The following is a 27,700-nucleotide window of genomic DNA, read 5'->3' on the forward strand; positions in this document are numbered from 1 at the left end:
ATTATTAGGACATTACTATTGTTAGAGGTAGACTATAAGTATTAGGGTACTAGCATCGCGATAGTTGTATTGTTAGTAATAAGGTATTAGTATTAGTAGTAGATATTAGGATTGTTAGTAGTAGGACATTCGTAATGTTAGAAGTAGGCTTGGAATGTAAGTTAAGCTAGTTTAGGTAGTCGTGTTGGTTATTTGGAACTTAGTTTTGTTACTGTGATTTAAACATATCTGAAGGGAGGGAACAAAATCTTTAAAAAAAACTTAATCTGTGTCTGTGGTTTCTTCAGTACGTGACAATTACATAATAAAGTAAACGGCAGAGATTGTTCCCCAGGTTTGTGGCTCACATGTAACTGACTAAAGTGAAGATGGGAATCCCGTTATCTTGTAGATTGTTCTCGTTATTGATGAAATGTCACTCATCTAAATCCTGTTCACTTCCAAAAGCATGGCTAAATTTGAACCGGCCACGTAGCAATCGGTGTTTCCTCATGACAGATAACATCGGATTAATCAGCTGGTGTTGTTCGGGAGTTTATGGGTGTGATCGAGGCACGGGATGAACTTGCCCAATAAATCTGACGTGACATATCGAGACAATGAACGTATCTTAACAAATCCATCTACCTCGGCCAACCATCAGCAAAGCTTAAAGCTACACACCTCCCCTATAACTAGGTGTTTACAACATGCATTTGCTATTTAACTCCTAAGTTTAAAGAAGTACTAAAGTTAACGTACATTAATCAAATGATTACCTTTTTGCGTCCGATGATGTTCCTCCCTCAACTATGCAAAAGGTACTGTTTATCATCAATATCCTTTTTGACTTAATACATTACATGTGAAGCCGATCAATCTCTTTATCGCGCACCACCTGGTAGATTGTAGAATTGATTTTTTCAACTGTTAATGGCCAACAGTTTCGGGGCAATATCCAAAATGTCAGTCAATACTTGGTGTGACCACCATTGGCATTGATCACTGCCACACATCTCCTGTACATTGAGTGGATCAGACGAATTGAGAAGGCCCTAGGGATCCTCCTGCACACATCCAGAGCAGCTGTGCTTAGTTTATCGGAAGTTTTAGGGACTGGGCACATATTGTGCAGACGCCTTTGAACCTCATCCCGCAAGTGTTCGATGGGGTTCAGATCAGGGCTGAGGGCTGGCCACGGTAGATCAAGGATGTTGCGTTGTTGCAGAAAGGCCATGGTAGCTCTGGCAACATTGGGACGAGCGTTGTCCTGCTGGAAAATGTGTTGTTGATGTTGCAAAAAATGGAACAACGTGGGGTCTGATCACTTGGTCGATATACCGCATAGCAGTGACGCTGTGTCCCTGACCTTGACTAACATTCAGAAAAGCACATGGGTCCAAGTCTCGCATTAAGTCCAATCCCTGCCGATATCATGACGCTAGGTCCACCCCACTGATCCCTTTCCACAACGTTTCTGTCAGCGAAACGATAACCTGGACGCGGCCAAATTGTGACTCTTCCGTCTGCATGAGAGACACAAAAGCGACTTTCATCAGAGAAGATGACACGCCTCCACTCACGATGACGCCAATTGCGATGACCCTATGCCCACTGAAGTCGTGCTTGTCGATGCCGTGGCTGGAGAACAGGACGGCGACATCGAGGTTGTTGGAACGGAGACGTCGGATCACAGTATCCAGGCTAATGTGTCGATTATGTGTTCCTATGGTCTGTCGAGCACTTTCACTTGCAGTAAGGAACGGATGTCGCTGGTGTTGATGGGTAATCTGCCAACCTTGTCGAGGTGTGTTGACCCTAGGACGACCGCTCCGAGGAAGGTCATCTGTGGTCTGTGTAGCATTGTATCGATGCAGGAGAAATTGTGGTAATGTTAACGTTGAAATGACGGGCAACATCTTGGACAGACTCTCCAGCTTCAAAACGTCCGATAGCCTGGTTTCTCTGAATTTGAGTTAGGCGTGGCATTGTTGACCAAGGAGTGGTAGGTCCAGGAATCGGCCACAGTTTTATACCCACAGTTCGTGACAGTTCGTGACAGTTCGTGCATTTTCGCGAGATGCATGATACCCACATACTCATTGAAATGGTGCGTTTTAGCGATTCGTTTTTTATGTTGCTTCCAAAATGCAACCAAAATATTGATAACACCATCAGGCTACACTACATGCTAAAACTCGTTTCAATTTATGGTTCTGTGTTTGTTACCTGTATTTGCTTAAAACCACTTGCGTTTCTTTTGCGTGTGAGTATATTTCAAAGTCCTTTTCGATTCTACAAATTCGCAAACCATGGTTTAACATTGACAGCAAACAAGCTAGAAAGGCGAGGAAGAAAGCCGAAATGTATTTCCGTCACCTTCCCACAGTCCATACCATAAATCGTTTCAAAATTTCAAATGCCAAGGCTCGTCTCACAAATAAGGAAAATAAACGCTCGAACACTTGTTTCTAATGTTTGCAATATGGTACAGAAAATAAAAGGGAATCGGTCCAAATGTAGTGTTCACCACCTTAAGGACCGATAAATCTGGTATTGATAATAAATGAGGTGAAACATTAGCTGAACATTCCTCAGCATGCAGTTATGGACCTACGGTTCAGAAATTTAGGGAACAGCAAGAAAAGAAGAAAATTAGTTTCAGTTCAGATAATGAAATCGATTCCATTTCCACGCATGAGCTCCATACTGACCTTGTATGTTGGACAAGCTCATAGTTTTTTAACTTGTCCTATCTCACACTAGGCATTTCTTCCTTCTTCTTTTGACACTTGTGTGGAAATGTCCTAAAACAAAGTTTCCAGCTTCTAAAACCATTTAGGAAATGTCCTAAAACAAAGTTTCCAGCTTCTAAAACCATTTCGCCCGAGCACCCCTCGCATCACTATAGTCACCACTCAAACAAATGGGCGGGCCATGCCCGTGGCTCCGTGGCGTCAGAGATTTGATCACCTTACACCCAATGCCACATCCTCCTCTTTCCTTTCGCCTCTGTGTGTAAACGTGTTATCGGGTAGAGAACACATTTGTTTGTTTTTTCATTGCTTCTGATAAGTTATCAACATTATAAATTATCAACATTTTTGCGCCATGGGGATTGATCAGAATAATTAAGACTGTCAAAGTGTCGGCACATTTTACACCCTGCGATCCATATGACATTTGCTGCTACTACTGTGGAATGTGCAAGCCTGGTCACCGCTGATGTGCACATCTCTCAGAGGAAGCTTTGCGTGGTTAACGATCCAAGTTATACATACAGGCCAAAAACAAAACAAACAAAAACAATTAACTGATATTCCTTGAGAGCAACTTTATCGCCATTTTCTGGCAATTAAGATTATATTTTTCTGCTTTTTGGACATGATTGTTCCTTTTTAAAAAAGAAAAATCCATTTGGTTTGATTGTATGGTATCAAAAAATTCCAAGGGTTGTTTACTTTCTCTATTTTGCTGATCTGCTGCAAATTAAGAACACGAAACAAAACAATAGTCCTGACATTCAAAATACTTCAGCCATATCATTAATAGGTTGTTGGTCTTTTTTTATTATTCCTAATTACAGTTATATATATATATATATATATATATATATATATATATATATATATATATATATATATATATATATACACATAAAACTATTCATTTTGTCATATACAATCATATAGTTTTATATCACAATTAGGAAAAGAATGAATATAATCTAATGTCTTTAAATTGACCATCTAGCTTAATACGTGTTCAATTAAAAAAAAATCACATTAAAATATGAATATTGCGTTTTTTCTTCCAAGTGGCTGCTTGTTCATCTTACTTGTTGTAGACTTGCTGAAGACTTATATTTAGATTTATCATATTTGGGGATGTAAGGCCACAGCCACAAAACTAGTTACAAACAAGTAAATTAAGCACTTGAAAATACAAACAATTTCTTAATTAGGTAACAATTCGCATCAAAATAATTTTAAGAAACAGATTTTGGAAACTATTTAGCTTACTTTTAACACCAGGGGTTGTCTATGCAAACGTCCCTATAGAAATAGCCTGAAAAACTAAGTGGCAAATCTGGGAGCCTCGCATTTTTCGCATCGAAAAACGTTGAAATACGGATTTGAAATATTTTTTTTATCTCCTTCCATAACCGTTATAGCATACAATAACGAAAAAAGAGTCGCTCTATACATTCTCTGGGAAACTATATAGCTTTCCTACCACGTGTCTACGACAACAATGAAGTCGCCGCAAGATGCTGCCGTCTCGGCGGTGTCCCAAACCCTTACCTGCTCAGGACGGTCGGGTAGCCTAGTGGTTAAAGCGTTCGCTCGTCACGCCGAAGTCCCGGGTTCGATTCCCGACCTGGGTACAATCTGTGAAGCCCATTTCTGGTGTCCCCCGCCCTGATATTGCTGGAATATTGCTAAAAGCGGCGTAAAACCATACTCACTCACTTACCTGCTCAACTCTGTCTTGTGCACGTGATGTCTCAGTATTTTTTTTGATGATTCTCTTATGGATGTTGTTGATCGGTACCTGTTCTCGTCTCAGCATGCTTCCATCCCGCGGTGGGATCGATCGACCATGCGGTAAAAGAGATGCCAAGCTAACCAGCCTGACGCCTCAGAGCGTACGATCGTTCTGGAAACGATGTCCTACATGAAGATACACAACGGATGTTATACCCGATTGCATGATAATGTGTTCCAGTAACGTCAAGGGGTCTTCACACTTAATACAGTGTTCTACCCACTCATGAGTGAATATCATATACTAATTCTATCTCACACGTTAAATGTCCGCCCGCCCGTCTATCCCCGCATCACAGTTACACTAGCCTGTCAGCTCCAAGAAAGAGGATGATGTGACACAGGTGTAAGATGATCAGACCCTAACGTGTCGGTGCACAGGATTGTTGTGCATGTAACGTTCCTCCTTACAGGCCAATATTACTTACTAGCTGTGTTTGTAAGACTATGGAACGTGTGGTAAATGATAGTTTAGTTTGGTCCTGAAAACAAATAATCATATCACTTACTTTCAATGTCGTTTCAATATCCAAAATGATGATATTGCGTTACGATGTACATTAATATTCCTGTTTGCAAACACGGTTGGTTTAAAACAAATAATCAAATCACTTACTTTCAATGTCGTTTCAATATCCAAAATGATGATATTGCGTTACGATGTACATTAATATTCCTGTTTGCAGACACGGTTGGTTTATCTCCTCAATCGCCATCCAGACTGAAACGTGAAACCCAGACTCCAGACCCGATGATGTTATATGCAGATCTGATTTGTAACACACTGTCCTTTCTGACACCAGAGGGTATTCTGTGCCCATGAGCTTTGCCCTTTTTTGTCAGACCCGGTCGTAGCCCACCAGTGGTTATTACGAGTTGTGTCCCTTCTATGCATCTCCTATTGACAAATCAGATTCCGCCTCTTGAGTCACTTGCATTGATATTGCTTCAAACACAATGGCGGCGACCAGTTAAGACGATCTGATCAATAATCAAGATCTACATAAAACGCGGCTTACATCAACAGTGCATCAAATCAGGTGAGCACCTTGATAACAAACATGAAAAGAGTTGGTAAATACCTAGTTGGCGGTGCACATGCTTTGCAAATCCTGCAATCGACCGAAATCTCCACGACAGTTTACAAACCGGATTTCAAATACGTAACGCGATATTGATTGGACTATGCACTCGTTAGTCCAGCCAAAATATAACTGAATAATACAAGCCTATTTCGGCATGGGTGGAAACTGGACATTTATGTCAGTTAACTCATCTGCCTCGGGAAGATGAGAATATGTTGGGAGTGTTTCTGTATCAGTGATAAACGTCTAAGACCTGCATCAATTCGAGTTTTTCTCCCAAATTAAGCTGACTGGTTGACATCAAAGCGTCGTTTTCACGCACACTCCGGGCCCACTTGCACAAAGCGATCTTAGCGCTACGACTATTGTAAGTTTATGTTAAAGTATGAGAGTTACGATTATCTTTGGGCTGAGATCGCTTTGTGCAAGTGGGCACAGGTCGGTAAAACATACATGTGATACTTTAGATGTAGCTGTAGAGTTAGTTTAATTCCAACTGCGTCTTCTGTGAAGACTAATTTATAAACGTGACAAGAATTGATGGTCTGGGATGAATAGAAGCTAGTGCATAATGTACACTTAAGGAATATTGTAATGCCTTGCCATCATTCGAATGGCTTATTAGTACAGGTAGTAACTCTCCCATGCCAACATGCGGTGGCTTACACATGAGTTGCATTAAAGGATGTTATACCAACACGCGGTAGCTTATAAAAGTGTTGTATGAAAGGATGTTATACCAACATGCGGTAGCTCATAAAAGTGTTGTATTAAAGGATGTTATATATAACCTTTTATTCCTCCATAAAGAAGAGTACAAAAAAAAGCAGAAAATTATAGGTGAACAATTATCAGAACAACATATTATTTGCAATAATTTTTTAATTTGACGTTTACACGATATGCGACTTTTCCATTGGACGAGAGGTCGGTCACATGGCCGCGAAATTGACGTTCATAAGTGTATGAACGACGCAAATTGACGTTCATACGTTTTTCACGAGACCGTGTTCTTGAAATGACGTAAACACTGACGGACTACTTCCACATTCCTGAGGAAACCCCTGGGAATTCCCTACCACGAAAACATACATTAGCATTAATTCTGATCATTTAGAACCTTTTATCTTGGTCACAGCATTTCAGTATACATTGAGAAACGTAAGAGAGCTTGACTGCATGATTGTTCACAAATTTCCTCGCTACGGTCCATCCTAATGAGCAAACGGAAAAATGCACATCCAAAATATCGTCAGTATCGACTCGATCTGTGTCTAGGCTGACAGTGACCGCCTCCAGCAATCTACGAATTTACCTTGGTGTCTGTTTGACGCATCTTTAATCACCTTTCAATAATCGGTCAGTTGATCAATTATGACTAACACATGTAACCGCCACAGGTTCATTAACAACTTCGGAAATCCTCCCGCTACGTTTATCGTGTCGGCCATTTTGACGTCTTGTACTTGATGTAATTTATGTATTACGACGCGCTGTCATTGTGACTGACTTACTGAGGTAGTTCATTACAGAACTTTCTCATCTAATGGGGATATTATATGAAGACATGTGTTGCGTAAGATGTTTCTGAAGAGCAAGTTCTGCATCCATATGCATGTCACCTCTCTTTTGGGGGATCTATTTTATTCCGCGATATAGCTGGTTGTTGTTTGGCTGTCAGTGTAAACATGAAGTCACACGTACTAAATAAAATTGTGTTTAGATCTTGGCCTACGTCCTTTGAGGAAAGAAATTGTGATAAAAAATTATAAGAATTGACTTTCACTTTGTGTGAGTTCATTGGAGTATGAACCTGCATAGAGTGAGGGCCAAACATTGTATGAACGTCGTCGCAAGCTCCGACGTTCATACAGTTTGGCCCTCACTCTATGCAGGTTCATACTCCAATGAACTCACACAAAGTGAAGGTCAATTCTTAATTAAATATGCAGAATGGTAATGCTGATAAGGCAAAACAAGCTGCTTGATAAGAAAATGGAGGAATATTCAAAGCAACCAAACTCGGCACCTCCTTGTCATTATCGAAAACGTCCTTGTTCAATACATACTGACTGTTAATAAAACGTGTATCCTTAAAACTCTCTATCAATTTTTAGACTCTTTGACAGATCCATAAGTTCATTTCTACTGTTGGCTGGTAAATAACCAAGCATTTGGTAAACGGGTTTACAATTAGCGTCTATGATACGGGTGTTTTCGAAGTCAAACTGTTGTCGCCATTGAAGAGATATCGATGTTGAATTTCCTTCTCGAATGCAAACTTGACAGGGTTCTCCAGTTGAAGAGTTGGTTTTGGACTGCACGAATATTTCCGTGTCACGTGTATATACCAGTCCCACAAATGAAAACAAATCCTTCACTGTTTTTGCTGGATAGGCTACTAAATCTTCATACAAGAGCAGTTTTGTTCTGTCAGGGTGAGATTTCATCAGCCTATTTGTAACCTCTAGGTCTTTCTGAACCTTCAAACAGTGCTTCTTGGAGTACGAATCAAGGTTGCTCCAACTACTATTGACTCCCATCTGAGACCTGATAGTAGGCCGCGGGTCTCTTACCAAGTGTACGACTTTCAACGATGGATTTGATTTCATCATTGTCTCCACTGCTTCCATTTGTAAACGTATTGTTTTGACAACAGACACGTTTGACTGCGAGCATTGGTTTTGTAAGATTGACAAGCAGTTTAACATTCCAAGGACACCCGGATTGACCTTTAAACACTCCAGATAAGGTATCGTATTTTTGCTGTAGTTGAAGTGATCTTGATTTAGCGTTGCTATGTCTATCTTGTCTGGGCGACATCTAAGGAACGCCTCGGCAATGTCTATTGCTAATTCTGCAAAACTGTCTGAACTTGTTATCCGCCTGGAATTAAAAGATGTCTTTTTACTAGCGAGTACTTACATTGTGACACGTTTCTACTTGTACATTTTAATGTAACATAAAAGGAACAATAATTATTACAATTATTACCACACACACACACACACACACTAACACACTAACACACACACTAACACAATAACACACACACTAACACAATAACACACACACACTGACACATACCAGATAAATCCCCTCAAGTGTGAATGGGAGTGTGAACTCCTTGTGAACAGTAAAGTGTCTGCTGTATCTGTGATGGACAGGTGTTTGAGATGGTCACAGGTTTGCCCATTGACAAAAGAATTAATTTCCCCAACCTTTATAAAATGTTGAGATTAAATGTAACACGCACGCACGCCCACGCACGCACGCGCTGTGTTAAAGAGTTAAAAAAATATGAAACAGTCTATATATAAACAGATGTCACATACATTTATAAATATATCAATTACACAAAAAACGACACTGTAGCTCACCTGGATATGTCGTCAACAATTTGAAATGTCAAAAACGACAGATACAAAACAGCTTCTGTCAGCATTGATATTCAAAACATGTCTGCAAAATACCGAGGACTAAAACGGACTATACCAAATGATTTGAACAAAATATGATTTCATGATAAAGAGAAACATTCACGCCAAGGTTTAGCTCCCTCAGCCAAATATGTTATTTGAGATAATTTAGGAGCACCTTTCAGCTTCACTGGACTGCTTTAACGAATCTATGCTTATTTTGAATTAATTATTTAGGAAGACAGAACAAGAACAAATGGTCTGTAGGTAACCTGCTGTTATTTGTTTTCAAGAGCGGGGACTAAACAAACGCATCTGTTTATACTGTCATTAGCCTATCTCACCTTTCGATAATGTTTGATGCAAATGAAACAAGGCATGTTTTTTTTAAAATTCATTAAAGGTCCGCTCTCTGTCACATATATAGACGTTATAAACAAGCTGTACTGTCTATACTGTAAGAAAAAAATAGGTGCTTACAGGCCATGAAGAGAAGAAGGAAGATTCCCAAGACAGTCCTCATTTTGTGGTCGTGTTGTGCTTCGTCATGTTGTGCTGTGTCGCGGGTTGTATTGTGTTGTGTCATGCTGTGTTGTGCTGTGTCGTATGTGTTGTGTCGTACTATGCTGTGTTGCACGTTGTGTTGTGCGGTGTTGTGGTCCATTCGTCTAAGGCGTCGCAATTCGCTCTGCATTGTTGCGCCCTTTTGACCCCACCCACCCCAATATCATAGTGGGTTCGAATCCCGGGACGCCCCGGTTGTGTTTTAGGTTTGTCATTACGATGCCCGTGCTCGTCGATTTCACCAATGTGGTAAAAGTCTGAGACCTGCATCACTTCGGACTTTTCCTCCCATCTTAAGCTGACACGCCTTGTTACAATTGGAATACTGTTCAAAGCGGCGTTAAACCCAACTTACTCACTCACAATACATTTTTGATCAGAAAAGGCCGGAAGAAATCCCACTGACTTCACGTGGCGGAACCGATTTTTCAATATGTCCTAACGAATATTTTGAAGTCGGATTCGAACCTCTTGAACAAAATGGGGTCTTATCATTGGTGAGAACAACAATATGAAGTTGTAGCTTAAACGGCATAAGCTCATTTCACTCTCAGTCAGGTGAGCTAAAGACATGCTTACACGTTCACATAATTTGTAACACCTTAGTTGACCGCGTGTAATCAAACAACCATTCCATTCCCACCTTGATGGTCGATCAAAATAGCTGAGAAGTTTAAAATGTGATCTCCAAATCCAATTCAAACTATGAATCGGTTCAAAAACGTAGAATACATCCGGGTGCTGATCAAACATCCCCCCTGTGAGAGTCGATCCACTTCGCATGTACGTAAGTATTATAAGGTTTGTCCGGGGAATTTGGCCATTCCAAGTGTGTAGCTTTCGAAATGTATCCATCGAAAACTCTGGGTTAGTTTCTGAAATTGCAGAACAAAGTACACGATATAGGATTGCGTTATAGATGATGAAGCTAGATTACATATATATAGTCCCATAGCGTCTTATAAGGGGCAACCGCCGCTCTTCCAAATGATCAATGCTATACGGGTATCATTGGCAGGCTGCATTAGCTCTCTCGCCTATAGTCACATTGCTTTTGACGTTAGTACATTTTTACACTAAATAATAATATTAGCATGCAATGAAGTGACAAATTAAGGCGTTTTTAAACCACGTGGATTGTGTGTTCATCCAAGTTATATACAGTTTGATACAATTTGTTTGTATGTTTGTTTGCTGTTTAACGCCGCACTCAGCAATGTTCCAGCTATATGACGGCGGTCTGTAAATGATCGAGTCTGGACCAGACAATCCAGTGATTGACATTATGAGCATCGATCCATGCAATTGGGATACGATGACTTGCATCAACCAGGCCAGCGAGTCTGACCACACTTACGACAAGACCTATTCTACCCCGGATCTTCACGGGTCGGATACAATTTGGACCTGTGTAATTAACATGCCTTTGCAAGCTACGTTATTGTGCCAAAGCTGGGTTAAATGATGTTCTGTACTCAGAGATGTTAACCTGAGTTATATGGCAAGAGAAGGCATAGTTCGGCTACAGAACATGCCTCCAAATTGCACTGGCGTAGGAATGACATTGCAGCTACCGACCACCCAGGAAGGTTTCTGTCAGGATATTGGAATTACACAGGTCATGGAATTATTCCTCTTGGTTGTCGGAGATGCCAAGAAGGGATTAAATAATAATATATTATTTCCAGCAAAAACTGTAAAAAAATATTTTGTCTTTCAAAACTATGTGTTGAAGTTGCATTTATATTTACCTGTGTTTGTGAGATTGTTTTGCTCCTCAGTTTGACGTTACAGTTGTATTTGTACGGAGACTTACCTGTGCTGGTGAGATTGTTTTGCTCATCAGTTTGACGTTACAGTTGTATTTGTACGGAGACTTACCTGTGCTGGTGAGATTGTTTTGCTCATCAGTTTGACGTTACAGTTGTATTTGTACGGAGACTTACCTGTGCTGGTGAGATTGTTTTGCTCATCAGTTTGACGTTACAGTTGTATTTGTACGGAGACTTACCTGTGCTGGTGAGATTGTTTTGCTCATCAGTTTGACGTTACAGTTGTATTTGTACGGAGACTTACCTGTGCTGGTGAGATTGTTTTGCTCCTCAGTTTGACGTTACAGTTGTATTTGTACGGAGACTTACCTGTGCTGGTGAGATTGTTTTGCCTGGTTGTTACATCAGTCTTTGCTGCTGGAGTGATATAAGAGGAGTTTTACTTTGAAAGTATAAAAATAATTCAATACAATCACTGTGGGATTCCACCTGAACTCGAATTCATCTTTTCAGTATGTTATTTCACGCGATGGTGATGGTTGGTGAACTTACCAGTGTTGTGCTTTGACTCCCAGTCTAGAACACTCTTTGATATCTCTAGGGGTCGACTAAAGGAGATCAATTCTGCAACAAACAGCGTACATGTAGTATCTTACACATTTTGACGTATCAGTGACATTCTTCAAATGGGAAGAAAACTGTGACATTGTCCATGACAAACAGATATCATAGCACTGTGAAACAGCAACAAATAAATTTAATCATTTTATTTAACTTCAGTATGTTCACAACTGAAATTTCATCTTTCAGATTGTCACATATTGCCATTATTCTAAAAACTTTCTGACGCATCTTTTAATGCATTCGTGACCAACTCGTGTTATTCCGGGGCAAGCCGAATAGCGACTCGTGCCCCTCTCATGGCCATTTTTGCGACCAGGTTCCGTCTTAGCGCAAACGGGCATACCTAAAATAATTGTCAACTCGTCGCGTTATGGTTCACATATATTTCCCCATATATTGTATATATTTCAGATGCCATTTAAAGCACATCTGGACATGCGGAATTATACAGTATGATTGAACACATTTAACTCTGCCTTGGGTATATTTTTAGATGCAAAATCAAAACATATTTCTGAGGGATTCTTTGAAATCATACCGCAATCTGATTGGTTTGTCGTATTTTCGCACATAACATTCATCGATAGGGGGACGAGTCTTCTTGCAGGTTACGGAAAGAGGCGAGTTGTGGCGAATGCTTTTAATGATGGACAGCCATATATTGTAAGATAAACAAATCACGTCTTTACTTCACAGAAGTAAAACCTTTGTGAAAAATAGAGACATTATTTTATAATGCTCTTTTATTGTTGTTGTAATTTGATAAGGGAATTATGTTTTTGAGCTATTTCTTTGCCTACTTTAAACATATCACTATTTAAAGCTTCAAATTCCAAATTGTTTCTCTTAATGATGGCTACATGTATTCCTTTTTGTGAATGTGAATAACAAATATATGTTTTTTAATTAGGAGAAAACAATTATACATCAAATATAGGAAAAGCTATTTTCAATATGAAGATGTCTTTTTCCTAAATTCAGCCAAAACCTTTTACAATGCTCACATCGCAGATATACATGAGTTAAAATATTAGGCTCATGATCAGATTCACACCAAAACTCATATAGAGTCAGCATTAAGATTCCTTTTAAGAAATCTTTTTTGTGTGTGTAGAAACAGCTCTACCTATTAATCTGTACTGAAAGTCAATATAATTAATTTGGACAGACGCATTTCCAAGGAATGATTATATCAAAGTTATGATGCCATTTTTCTCACAACGGTGGAGGATCTCCTGATATATAACGTTTATCACAGAATGTTCTGGAGCTTTGTTTGGAGCCAGAAAATGGAATTAATATCGTTTTGGCGAAACCGCATTATCGGTTGTTCGAGAAGGGAGCTGACTCCGTTTGCCTAATCGAAAGTTTGAGGTGGGCCCACATTTGAAACTAAACACACTTGTTGTTGAGAATATGTACTACGTAAACAAACCCGCATTACGAACTGATGTTTTGTCTATTTAAAATAAGTTTTATGACTTATAACTGAATTAAAATGCACAAATGCGAAGACACTACAGCAGAACTCACTTCTACGAACATTGAAAAACTGGTTCGTGGGGTCATTAATATTCATGAGTTATTCCTTTTATGGAACAAGTTCTCGGAAAACTTTGAGGTAATAGGCTTGTAGCATGTCCGAGTTCAGTTCAGGTGTAGGGATAATTTCAGGCTTATATCGCCACCAACACTTATGATTAGATTGATGTGTTATACTGGAAAAGTAGAATGAGTGGTGTTGCCTCTGTAAATTTAATTTGAAGTAGATCTAAGTTTCTTGCTTTGTAACTACTTTTGCAAAACTATTATGGCGTTATTCAAACTAAAAAGACTTTGTGTGCTTTTCGTGAATTAACGTCACACTAAATAATTTACAAAGACGTTTCCCACCAATATTACAAAATGAAAATACTATATAATACTACACACCCATGCAAAGTAATGACAAATGTGAGCTCACTGAATGACTTTGTCAACCCAATGAAGCCCAGCGATTTACAAATGTCTGCCCACCTGTTTCGATCACTTTATGACGGAAGAAGTGGGCCTAGATTTTAGAAAATGGTTATACACAAGCCAAGCTAATGAAGCTTAGTGATTTATAAATGTGGTCCCTCCTGTAGCATTCACTATGACGGAAGAACGTCTACCCACTAGGCGATATACAAATGTGGGCCCCATTGTTCCGATCACCATATATGACGGGAACAATGTGGACCCACATTTTAGAAAATGGTTATCAGCACTAAACCAATCTAAGAAGATGTACGGATGGAAAGATAAATATATCAGGCATTCAAAATGAACCATAATATTATTAATACGGTTTCGCCCTGTTTTGAGGTTAGTTGTTTTCAAATCATTGAATGATGCAAATCCATGCTCATTGCAGATACCAGCCATATTATGCATACCATTTTGAACCAATTTTTAATCAGCAGATTACGATTTCTAAACCGGTGGTTCAACTACGCTGGTTCTGAGAATAATTCATTAATATCTTGAGAATTAACAGCATGATCCCTGTAACTAGTCGCCCATGTGAAAACATCACTCCAGAACGGCTTATCTATTTAAAACAAATTGTCAGTGTTTGCTCCTGGAAGAATTATTTTTGTGTGTGAATGGGTTAGAGTTATTTTATCCTTTTTGCCCGACTGAATCTGTTTCGCCAATGTTCATGTCATATTAGATGAGATCAATTTAGGTTTTACTATGTGGAGTTTAGTTGGCCTGTCTCGGGCTTGGGGTTTCCCATGAGATTCTTTAACAATATGCTTGATCGTTGGGTAATTACAGTTGTGGCAACGTTTCGGTTGCCATTGTGTTTCTAGTGCGGTGTGACTTTCCGCTGAATGACCACCGACCTTCTGCTAGCCGGTCAAACACTCGATACACAAGACCACGGAGGCGGATGAGCGAAGAAAGATGACACCAGGCCAGTATGTGTAATACACCAGGTTGAATTCATCATTAACATATTTACCCAGTTTATATCATTAGGCCCATTCCATATTGATATCTGATTTGTTGCGTCAAGCAACCAAAACACAGCTCACTTATGCATTATGCAAAGTGTGTGTGTGTGTGTGTGTGTGTGTGTGTGAGAGAGAGAGAGAGAGAGAGAGAGAGAGAGAGAGAGAGAGAGAGAGAGAGAGAGAGAGAGAGAGAGAGAGAGGTGATTGGTAATGCCCAAGATTTAATAAATTTAATGAATGACCAAGATTTAATAAATATAATGAAACTGTCAGCTGTAATTTTATTTCCTGAATTTGAAATAGTTATTGATGTTCGTATGTTTCTGGGGCTTATTTATTTTGTCAAAGCTGCGACGGAGCATAACGAAACCCAAAAGTTTGTGTTGACTGTTGATAACATTTTACCCGTTCGAATGAGAAGCAAGGATAGTCCAATCCTTGCCAAAATCAGCCCACAAATGTAAATAGCAAATTAAATGTACATATACCTATTCTCTCTTCAAACAAAAATCTATACTCGAAGAATATCTAATATCTGTCACCAAAGACATCACCTTCGAGTATCGCTAGCGCAGTTCAGAGCATGTTATTATGATTTAAAGATCTATAAAGGTATAGATATCAAAAGTCTAACAATATCTGTACATCGTTGTAGAAAATGAATATCATTTTATGCTTGTGTGTAAACTTTATCTTCAATTAAGAAAGAAGTATATTCCAAAGAAGTTTACATCTTATCCAAATGTCAGTTTGTTTTGCATACTCATGTCAACCTCAAATATTACTTTATTACAAAATATTGCAGTGTACATACATCATGCATTATTAGTTAGAAAAAAACACGCATACCTTGTAAATACGTTGAACTATGGGCCTTTTAGTTTGCCATGAATAAACAAGTTTGAAATGTAGACCATGTGACCTTGTACCTGACTCAAAGAATAGTCAATAATATATTATGTTTGAAGTATGTGTTCAGAAAGCATCTTTTCATGTGCTGAACGAAACGCATTCAGATCACATGCCCGTGAATGCTGTTATATCTGTACCAAATGAAAATGACATGTCAATAAACCAGCACGACGCAGCACGTGCAACACAGTGCGAACAGTATGCCGTGACGCGCTTTCTGTGGGAGAACTGTAGACGCGATGCATTCCTCAACCACCTTAGTAATGAACACTCTTTTAATACAGAGACATTCAAAAAGGCAGTTGAACATGATATTGATTACAGTGTTGAACTATTACAATTAGCTGTTAGTGAATCGCTTGTCAAGACAGATTTTCATCCTACTACTGGAAAAAGAACCAAGATAAGTAACCAGCACCCACAATGGTTCGACAAGAGCTGCCACAGTGCTAAAAAGAACAAATAAAAAACGTTAAACCTTTTTAGAAAGACAAATAATACTGAATAGTATACAGTATATATTTCTTTGAAGAATCATTTTAGAAGTTTGTGCAAACAGAAGCTAAGAAAAATGACTTTGAGAATAAGGTTATGGAGGATATTTCTAAAGCAGCCCAAGAGAAAGATTGTAAAATATTCTGGAAACTAATTCAAAAACCGTGTGGATCTTACCAACAATTAAGGCAAGAAATATCAGGAGAAGAATGGCTGACCTATTTTAAGAGACTTTTAAATCCAGAGAATAACGAACATGTCAAGAATAACATTCTAGATCATAATATTGCTAATTGTGAGAAATGTGCACAGTGTGATGACTTAATAGGAGGTGTAATAACTGAAGAAGAAATTAAACATGCATTGAAAAAAAATGAAAACTGGGAAATCTCCAGGAATTGATGGTCTCCCACCTGAAATATTTAAAGAATCTTGTAATATCATAATGCCTTATTTATTAATACTTTTTAATGAAGTATTAAAGAAGGGATATGTTCCACAGTCTTGGAATAATGGGCTTATTACCACTCTCTTTAAGCAAGGAAGTAGAACTGACCCAAGTAATTATAGAGGTATAACCCTCCTAAATATTATGGGGAAAATCTTTACATCAGTAATTAATAAAAGACTTACTCTTTGGTTTGAACTTCAAAATTGCATATCCGAATCACAGTTTGGTTTTAAAGAGGGTCATTCCACTATTGATGATATATTTGTTCTCCATTCACTGGCACATAAATATTTAAGGAAAAAAGAAGGTAAATTTTACTGTTTGTTCATTGATTTTAAGAAAGCTTTTGATATGGTTGATAGGACAAAATTACTATATTTAGGTTTGACACAGTGCTTCCATGGAAATGTATTTAATGTACTTAAATGTATGTATAGCAACGTTAAAGCTGCTGTGAAGCTAAGTTCTTCACATTTTAATGATTTATTTGACACCTCATGCGGTGTTAGACAAGGATGTATGCTTTCACCGCTACTGTTTTTGATGTACATAGACAAACTAGTAAATGTTATGAAGAGTGATGACACTCGTGGTATCTTTATTGATTGTGATATTGATGAAATATTTTTGCTCTTATTTGCAGATGATGTATCCATACTTGCTGATTCTATTATAAATCTGCAAAACAAAATAACTAGTTTAGAAAGATACTGCTATAAATGGGGACTAACAGTAAATATTCATAAGAGTAAAGTTATGGTATTTAAAAATGGAGGGCCTCTATCACAACATGAAAAATGGTTTATTAATAGTGAACAGCTTGAAGTGGTGTCATACTATAAACATCTTGGTATTCTAATTTCATGTAGAAATATGTTTACTAAATCATGTGTTACTTTAGCTAAACAGGCAAACAAAGCTCCTAGTGCCAATTAAAAGAATGATGGTTAAATATCCAGACGTAAACGTTGATACATACTTTAAAATATTTGATTGTAACATTTTACCCATTTTGCTATATGGTGCGGAAATATGGTGTACAGAAGTAAGAAAAAGCATTGAAATTATAAATACTAAATTTTGTAAATATACTTTGAAAATAGGATACAAATCTTCAAATGCTGCTATATTAGGTGAACTTAGAAAAACGAGAATGTATGAACATGGTGTTGTGAGAATAATTAAGTATTGGATTAAACTATTAAGAATGCCTCTGAGTAAATATCCAAAACATTGCTATTTCATCCTATGTAAATATGATGAATTTGGTTATAAAAATTGGGTCTAATTTGTAAGATATACAATGTTTAGTTATGGTTTCGGTTATGTATGGTTGATGCAAGATGTGGAGACTGTGATGTTTTTATTTATACATTTAAGGAAAGAAACAAGAGATTTGTATATGCAAGAATGGTCAGATTGTATATCTAATTCACGAAGGCTAAATTTATATTGCACTTAGAAATCCTTACTACAACCTGAAAAATATCTATCATCGATTAAGATTGTAAATTTAAAAAGATCTTTGACAAAATTTAGAATTTGTTCAAATGATTTTAAAATACATAAATATAGAATGTCTATTGACCATGGCTTTGCATGAATACTATGCACTAGTTATATGTCCAACTTATACTAGCTTCAGGAAAAGATATCTGCCCTCGTATTACTATCAAAATCATACCCTGTTTGTATTGTTACTCACAACAAATGACGACAACATTTTATTTCAGCTAGCTCTTTATCTAGATAAAATGTTTAAACTTAGAAATTCTAAAGCCAATATTAACTGAAGCGATCTGTCACAACATGTCAAATATTATCCATGGCCAGACTATACGAAATAAATTCTGTTCTGTTCTGTTCTGTTCTGTATTCAGAAATCCATCAACGATTATTCACTTTAACAGTTTGTATTAGTCTTCTCCATCTGGTGTGTAACAGCTGTGCTATTGGTGTCGCACCTATCACCCTCGTTTTAATGCGTGTACAGACAATATCAATGCATCGGCTGAAAGTGAGTTAAGTCCGTGTAAAATTGGATAAATTAATTAAATCCCAATATTGCCTCTCGTGTGGTATAGGAACTATAATTAATTAAGTCCAGTTTATTCCTTACACTAAGGTGGTAGAATATTGGTTCATGCGGACTACCAGTATACCATAAAAAACAGCATCGAAGACACGACATATTGGTGATGGCTACATCATGCCACTGGATGGCCAGCTACTCTGAACACTAAGAATTTCATTCTGGTCACAACCATCAAACTAGACCTTGATGTCTTTTAAAGCGACATGTAGAAGCGTGCTGGAGATGAAGTGATTCCAGTTACAAGAATAAACCAGGAAGAGGTTTCTGGAAAGGATTATGTTTTATTGTGTCCTTTTTATGAGACTGTGTTTTATCAAATATGCGACATCGCTTTACTCCGTTTATTTAAGTTTTATCAGTATTGGCCCAGATTTAATAAATATAATGAAACTGTCAGCTGTAATTTTATTTACTGAATTCACTACCATGACGAAACCCAAAGGTTTGGGTTGACCGTTGATAACAATTTACCCGTTCGAATGAGAAGCAATGATACTCCAATCCCTGCCATAATCAGCCCACGGAGATGACTGCATTTGATTCTTGACATTTTGGATGTGCTGAATTTAGAAACAAACATAACATTTACGATGAGTTAAAAACATATATTTATAGCAATAACTTCGTGCAACTATCGTCTCACAAGCAAATATATGTGTGACTCAGAATTACAAGTGTTTGAGAATAGTTGATAGAGCTGCCTATATATATTTAACGTGTATGCAAAAGTCTATATAGATTGTTTTATATTAAATCTGTTATATTAACATACTGACAAATCTAATTTAGCGTTCACATGAAAAGGTTGTTTTATATCGAATGTCATATTAGGGTACTAACAGATTTAATTGGAGATACATATAGTATTAAGAGGTTGGAATTTAAAAAAAAAAAAACTCTTGTTGTACAGCATTTAAGACAAATACATTCATACACTGTGGGATGTTATTATAAGCCCTGAACATAATAGTTCAGAAGTCCACCCTCAGCTTCACAACACAAGCTACCGGTGTTACACACTAATGTTAGAGGTCGTCAAAGAAACATGGATAAATTGGATACATTCGTCACCAATTATATCTCAGCATAAAATTAACCAGAAACCGATCATGTCACAATGGTCTGCAAAGCATTCATTCGTGACCAACTCGTGTTATTCCGGGACAAGCCGAATAGCGACTCGTGCCCCTCAGGTGGCCATTTTTGCGACCGGGTTCCGTCTTAACGCAAACGGGCATACCTAAAATAATTGTCAACTCGTTGCGAAATGGTTCACACATTTTCCCCATATATTATATAGATTTAACAGATGCAATTTAAAGCACATCGGGACGTGCGGAATTATACAGTATGATTGAACACATTTAACTGTGTCTTTGGATGCAAGACATATGTAAAATCAAAAATTATTTCTGAGGGATTCTTTGACGAATAACTTGAAATCATACGCGCATTCTGATTGATTTGTCGTATTTTCGCACATAACATTCATCGATAGGGGGGCGAGTCTTCTTGCAGGTTACGGAAAGGGGCGAGTGGTGACGAATGCAAAGCATTGCGATGCACCTTGGCGATATCCCTAAGCCATATCTCCTTTGAAAGTAACGGAAAGTCGGATGAAATATGATAAGGGATGTTACCCGAAACGATTTAAGTTAAATAGAAGGATTCACCTGCACCAAACATGCCAACCTCTTCATAGGTTATCCTTCTGTGTTATATCGTGGACTTTTCTTTTGGTTTGGCTTATTGTCTACTGGTAACTCCTCCTTTATGTTGTTTCAAAATAGAATTTGAATCCCGTTTATGTTAATATTTTTTATTTATCATTAAAAGATTGGTTACATAAACAAGATAAAATTCAGTAGTTTGGTTAACATTGGTTTACCCATTCGCAACTTCGGACTGCCACAAACTAGCTGATATTTCGGTAAATACATTGGCTGACCACCTGTTCATCGTTTTCACTGCCCGTCCAGAAATCGGCTAGCCTACACCCCAGCTGTTTGGCCTGTGTCTGACGCTGACGTACATCATTTGTAAGCGGATCCTATACTCCTTGAAGTTACAGTATACTCATACTTGGACACAAATATTTGCAACTTACGTTATCATTAAACACACTTTCAGACATTCGTATAAACACAATAACAAACTTACATGGAACAGACCAATTCACCGCCTGTAATCCTGTTGAAGTGTACCAGTTTTAAAGGATCCCGACAATAGTCGGTACATACGTCACTCGCCAGTTTAATTAAATCATTCATTTGACGCTCGTGTTGTATAGGAGCTAAAATTAAATTTAACACGAATGCGGTTTAATATCAGATAAGCCAATTTCGCGTGTCGGGCCAGCCAACGAAAACAAACTTGATTATTGTAATGGACGGGTCAAATTTCTGAAAGAGTCCGTTGTGTTTTTGTGAACGAGTTCCTGTTGGTGTTGTCAGTAAAACAGACAGGTTTGTTTCTTGTTTCCGATACTTAAACAGTAAACGGCATCAAGGGTATGACACGATTTGAATGTTGACCACGTGGACAACACGGCAGAGATCTGCTCATCCATAGGGATACGACCGGGCCCTACTTACGTCACCAACGGTGGACATTAAACCTGTCAACAATGTGTCGACTTTGACATGGACTATTTCAAGTCTGCACAACATTATAAACTTCATCAGCGATTTCGACATCACCCACTTATCAGAAAATTGGTCACATGAAAAAGATAATACTGATTTTACCCTTCCAGGATATAAATGCTTTCATTTACCCAGTATTAATCTATTACAGTTTGAACGCGCCTCGGGAGGTATACTATTGTTTATAAGAGATAACATTTATAAATATATCAAATGTGTACGGTACTTTGAAAATGCTATTTTTACACTGTTTGACTAGAATTTGTTCTCATGTGAAAAACATGTATTTTGTATCTTTCCATATGTCCAACCCAAAGAATCAAGATGGAATGACGCTAAGCGTTTGAAAAATGAAATTGACCTCCTCTTAGACTCTAACTTGCCACCAGTTGAAACTATACTTTGTGGTGATAAAAATGCTAGATGATGATAATTTAATAACGGAACTTGTGTCAGATGATTTTGACAGATCTAGGTTCTCCTCCGACCAGCAAACTAACAGATTTGGAAAATATGTAATTGGTGCGTGTTGATTATTGAATTTGCACATTCGTAATGGTCGATGAGATACTGACAAAGAAAAAGGCGATTATATACTGAACCAAATTAAAAACTTCACAATCCTAAATTTTTAACATTTTGACCAGTTATCATTGTGGGCCCGTATTGTGTATTTAAACAGTAATGGCCACGTATTGTCTTCAGATAACACCCGTTTTTGTGCAGGTGAATCGATCAAACTCATGTGCACAGCACTATAGTGGCAAAAGTGGTTTTTCACGTGCAACTGGTCACGTGGCCATAATACCTAATAATACATGTTTTCAGTCATACTTGTTAGCAGTCATTAACAAAAAAAGAAAAACACAAGAAAACAAAAGTTTTTACGGCCATTGGTCATGCCACGCCTTTCAAATGTGCAACGTGAACGTGCCATCGGCATGTTGCAGACGGGAACGTCCGTAGCTGAAGTCGCAAGGACGATGGGTTGTAGTCGACGGACTGTTTATGATTTACAGACGCGTCTACAGCAAACGGGTACCGCCGCTGATCGCCCTCGGCCAGGTCGAACACGTGTGACTTCACATGCAGAGGATCGTCAGATTGTCCTACGTCACCTCCGTAACCGATTTTTGACGGCTACATCAACCAGACATAAACTGTTTAGGGGTAGACTGAGTGCACAAACTGTTCGAAACCGTCTGAGAACTGCTCACCTTCAATCACGACGGCCATACTGCGGGCCGATTCTGACTCAATTACACAGACACACTTACGATGGACTCGGAGGAATTGGAATCAAGTCGTCTTTAGTGACTTCAGTGTTGTGTACAGGAAGTTGACAGATTTCGAGGCGGATGTGTCATGGTGTGGGGTGCTTTCTGTGGCAATGCACGTTCCAGGCTTCTTGTCATCCGTGGCAACCTAAACGCTACTGCTTACCGCGACCAGGTACTGGCACCAGAACTTCTGCCTTTTATGGCAGCCCATGGACCCGGTTTGATCTTCCAACATGACAATGCCAGACCCCACACAGCAATTTTGACAAAGAATTTCCTTCAGAATGCAGGAGTCAACGTCATAGACTGGCCGTCAAGGTCTCCCGACCTCAATCCCATCGTACACGTCTGGGATGCTCTTGGCAGAAGTCTGCGCATTCTCCAGAACCAACCACAGAAATTGCAAGATCTTGGCACCATTTTGCAGCAACAATGGCGCCGTCTTCCCAATCATGTGTTCACAAGCATCACAAGGTCCATGCGGAGGCGTTTTGTGGCAGTTGTCAACGCACATTGTGGCCATAAACGCTACTGAACTTGTGTGCCATCAGATTCTCGTGCTTGGGACTTATGATTTAAACTGTTGATGTTATTACCGAATACCGTAGGTGCTTGGAACAAATTATGATTACCACCGTTAATTAAAATCCTTCTTTGGCCATTAATGATTAAAAATTTTCTTCTCTGATACATTTGTCCGTTGTATATCATATATGGGATTACTTTTAAAAATGTGAAGTTTTTAATTTGAATCAGTATACATTTGTGGGACATAATGGATGCAGTGTAATTGATTGATGTGATAGTTAATATTTAATGTGTATGATTTCTTTCAGTCTGAAGCAGAAAGAGGAAAACCATTTTATGTCATTAACAAATACTTGAAACGAGCTTCTGAAACTCTGGGTATGTCTCTCATCAAGCTGAAAATGTATGTCGATGGGACTAGCAATCTAGAAAAGGTCTTCAACCCATGCTTGCCATTAAAGGCGACAGTGCTTGTCGTAAGAGGCGAATAAAGGGATCGGGTGGTCAGGCTCGCTGACTTGGTTGATGCATGTCATCGATCCCAAATGCGTGGATCGATGTTCATGATATCAATCAATGGATGGTCTGGTCCAGACCGGATTATTTACAGACCGCCGTCATATAGCCGGAATATTGCTTAGTGCGACGTAAAACAACAAACCAAACAACCAACTCTTTTGAAATAAACATAACAATTTCATTGTTACAAAATACAAGCAACGGCAACTTTCGCATACATTTAGATACAGAGATAAATTTTGAGAGTAGGCCTGCGTTGTGCGAACGATCCGATTTCCTTAGTCTCCGGAATCATTATCTTCGAACCATCAAGCAGAAACGTGAAGGAATAAAGCCTGTGTTTCTTGAGATGTCGGAAAATGCCCCACACAGCCAGCAGTCAGTGGGTACCCAGTGGGGACTGTAAGGAGTCTGGGAGAAAGTTACCAATGGGAAGAGTTGAAAAACTTATCGTTCTCCATGCTGGCTGTGCTTGTCTGGATTTTCTTCCAGACTGTTACCTCGTCTTTCGAGCCAAGGACAAGGATCACAACAGAAATGAACGTCAAGGTATTTCTGGAGTGTGTGAAACATGAATTGGTCCCTGCTTTCCGTGCCAAGTCCCTTATTATCATGGACCATATCACAGTATGCAGGATCCCTTAAAAGGAGATATGGTGACGTGGCTGCAACGGATGAATATGACCGTTCCTTCAGGGCTACAAAACTCCAAGGAATCATCAAATCGAACAAACCTCAGCACGTGTATATGTTTGACATCAAAGATCCCCTTACCACTGTCCAAAAAGGTTGGGTATCGTCAAATGTGACTTTGGACGATTAAACAACGTTTAAATAGCTGGTTGTTGTAAAGCTGGTAAATGAATCCCTTGATCGAGTGACAGTGGAGATATGGCAGTGAGAGAGTTAGGATACTGATCATGTGAGGACTTCAGCATGCAAGAGTCCCACCAAAAGTTGTGACCATCAGCAGTGTGAAGTAATTCTGACGACGAGGGCTGTGACATGAGCGAGTCAGATTGCGATTAAAATTATCACGAGACGACCCTCAAAAGCTGTAATTCCATGTACCGTTTCTTAGCACATGCAGTACGTGTTTATTCTGTTCCTCCTACCGTTGTGCTCCCCTCCGTTCAAGATGTCAACTTGTAGACATAACATGATAGTTTCTTAAACTTTTCCAGTGATGGGAATTAAAATTACAGATCTTGTCGGGTACAGAGCACTTATTGGCATTTAATAGATTATTCCCGATTGTGTTTTGCAATTCATTGTTCTCAATGGAAGCCAAACGGACTGAATACATTGTTTCTATAAATCCTTGACAAGTGTATACATTATATATGAAGCCGCAAAACATCCAGATCAAGGTGACATGTAAAACATCGAGTGTGGGCCGGACAAAGTCGTCGTCAGGATTTAATGACAGGTATTAACCAAAGCCCGCACACCCGAACACCCCATCCCAAGTGTGGGCCGTACCAAAGCGTAAAATACATGACCCATTCTGACTCAGGATCCTCAGTGGGAGAGCATACTTCATGCCGATGCGAGAAGGGACAAACGTCGCATTCCGTTTTTGTAACGACGCGTCAGGCATTCCCCACATCTACCGAGCAGAGTTAATGCTGATCTTCAGACAAAGAACATGGGGCGAACCCTGGTAGAGTTTTGGGGCGCAACAAAACTAATTTCATCGTCCATTTTGTCGCCATCAGTGTCAAAATGTACCGTTGTACCGTTCACAAATGAATAAGCGAATAAGTGTTCTGACGTTCAACGCAGTCAGTATTTCGGCCTGAAATGAATTAACTCCAACCAGCAGTTCAATCCTCTCCAGTCCGATGAAGAGCCGTGGTAGAATAGGTCTTCAACCCATACTTGTCATAATAGTCCAGCAGATATGTGAACAATATCAAAGGATTGTGCATTGAAAAAAGCATGAAATCTGGTATAGTCATAGACCATGCCCTAAAGAACAATTCCAGAATTGGCGCCACCAGAAAAAAATTCCTGTGTCAGCATTGGCAGCCATTTTGAAAATGGTGACTCAAAATCACTCGCGATGTTGAAATGTTTGTATTTATTTATCAATAATGACTCTTTGCAAGTCCCAAATAACTGGAATATTGCCCCCGATATTAGTAATATTAAGCTATGTTTGAATGATGCAGAACATGGTCTTTTGCAGCTCCAGTGTGTGCAGAGAATTAATGCTGATTTAGCAGAAAGTGTAATTTCGAGGTGGTGGTAGTAACAGTGACAATGTCTTAAGCCTTTCAGCTTTATAGTCCAGAGCAACCTCATCCATGCAAAAATACACTCATAACTGACTGGACTAGGTGTGTTCTTTGCCAAACAGTCACAAGTGAAGCTTTGCAATGACAAGCAGAATCAAAGCGTCATGATGTTGATGCTGGCCATGGTTACTCAACCTTTTCAGAGAACATTGGGCTTTTCCAAGAGTGAGTGAGTGAGTGAGTGAGTGAGTTGGGTTTAACGCCGCTTTTAACAGTATTCCAGTTATATCACGGCGTGTCACCTTAATGTAGGAGGAAAGCCCGAAGTGATATTGGTCTTAGACGTTTACCACTCCGGTGAAACTAACGAGCACGGGTATGGTGCTGACAAACCTAGAAACATAATCGGGGCGAATCCACAATCATAGGTTTCTGGCGTGCCCAAGGGACGCAACTCTGCACAGCGAATCGCGGCGCCTTAGACAACTGAGCCACCCGTGCCCCGGCTTTTCCAAGAGCTGCATGAATTACCCATGCCCATAGATGTGAGACGCATAGATGAAGGAGGTGGCAGAGCCAATACTTTGCAGGTGAACAAGGCCAAGTCGCACAAATACTGCCTTTCAAAGTTTAGTGCTGCAAGGCTACAAAGGGCAGAAAAGAGGAAGTCAACTGCAAAATATGATGACCCTTATTCAGCAAGCACTAAAAAGTATACCCGTCAAAGTCATCAACAGGATGCCACATCAGAAAATGCCTGCTTCTTCTGTGAGAAGGCATCTGTTACAGAGCAACTCCACTTTCCGCCTAGACAGTCGTGTTAGACAATGCGCATTAGACCTGCAAGACCGAGGACTCCTTGCCAAACTGAGTGCTGGGGACATGGTGGCACAGGAGGCTAAGTATCATGCACCTTGCTTGGCGTCACTGTACAACAAAGCTGTAGCACTGCAAGATCAGGATGATTTAGGGGATGAAACTTCCATGGTCAGCCATGGCATTGCCCTGGCCTAGCTGCTCTCATACATTGAGGAAGCCAAACTGGATGATGAGAAAAAAACTGTCTTCAAACTTGCTGATCTTGCCCGACTCTACTCGGCACGTTTAGAACAACTAGGATTTGAGCAAAATGTGCGTCCCCATAGCACCAGGCTGAAGAATCGGATTCTTGCTCACATTCCAGGCTTGAGTGCACACAAAGAATGTCGTGATGTGCTTCTTGCACTTGAAGACATAGGGCCTGTTTTACGCAAGGCATGTGAAGACAACCATGATGAAGAAGCCATCTGCCTGTCAAAGACTGCCAAGATTCTTCGCAGAGACATGTTTGAGATGCGAGCAGTATTCACAGGATCATTTGATCATGACTGTCAAAAGAAAGCTGTTCCTCGGTCACTTATGCCACTAGTATCTATGATCCTTGATGGACCAAACATAAAGACCCAGAAAGATGGTGCAGTACATCAGGCAACTCTCAGTTTGGCTCAGCTAGTTCTGTTCAACAGTTTCATTGATCGACGGGCTGAAAGTACAGGAGTTCATCACAGCAAAGCAAGAGAAACAC

At 39.2% G+C, this 27,700-nt stretch overlaps 1 protein-coding gene across 1 annotated transcript; it reads right to left on the reverse strand.

Annotated features, from left to right (window-relative positions):
• Positions 1 to 7,704: 7,704 nt before the first annotated feature.
• LOC139470692 (carbohydrate sulfotransferase 5-like) lies at positions 7,705 to 19,435 on the reverse strand. The gene is made up of 4 exons (XM_071252931.1): positions 19,396 to 19,435; positions 11,919 to 11,990; positions 10,238 to 10,469; positions 7,705 to 8,497 (listed from the first exon to the last, which is right to left on the reverse strand). The coding sequence occupies exons 1-4, from the start codon at positions 19,433 to 19,435 to the stop codon at positions 7,705 to 7,707; spliced, it is 1,137 nt and encodes a 378-aa protein (XP_071109032.1).
• Positions 19,436 to 27,700: the final 8,265 nt, after the last annotated feature.

The sequence above is a fragment of the Haliotis cracherodii genome, unplaced genomic scaffold (assembly GCF_022045235.1).
Source record: "Haliotis cracherodii isolate W230 unplaced genomic scaffold, xgHalCrac1.p SCAF_21, whole genome shotgun sequence".
Lineage (NCBI taxonomy): Eukaryota > Metazoa > Mollusca > Gastropoda > Lepetellida > Haliotidae > Haliotis > Haliotis cracherodii.

Coding starts and splice junctions, on each gene's coding strand:
- LOC139470692 (XM_071252931.1), bottom strand. CDS start 19,435: ATGGCAGGGATTGGAGTATCATTGCTTCTCATTCGAACGG. Junction 11,991..19,395: donor ATTGCTTCTCATTCGAACGG/GTAAATTGTTAT, acceptor TGTTTGTTGCAG/AATTGATCTCCTTTAGTCGA. Junction 8,498..10,237: donor TATTTTGATCGACCATCAAG/GTGGGAATGGAA, acceptor TTTTAATTCCAG/GCGGATAACAAGTTCAGACA.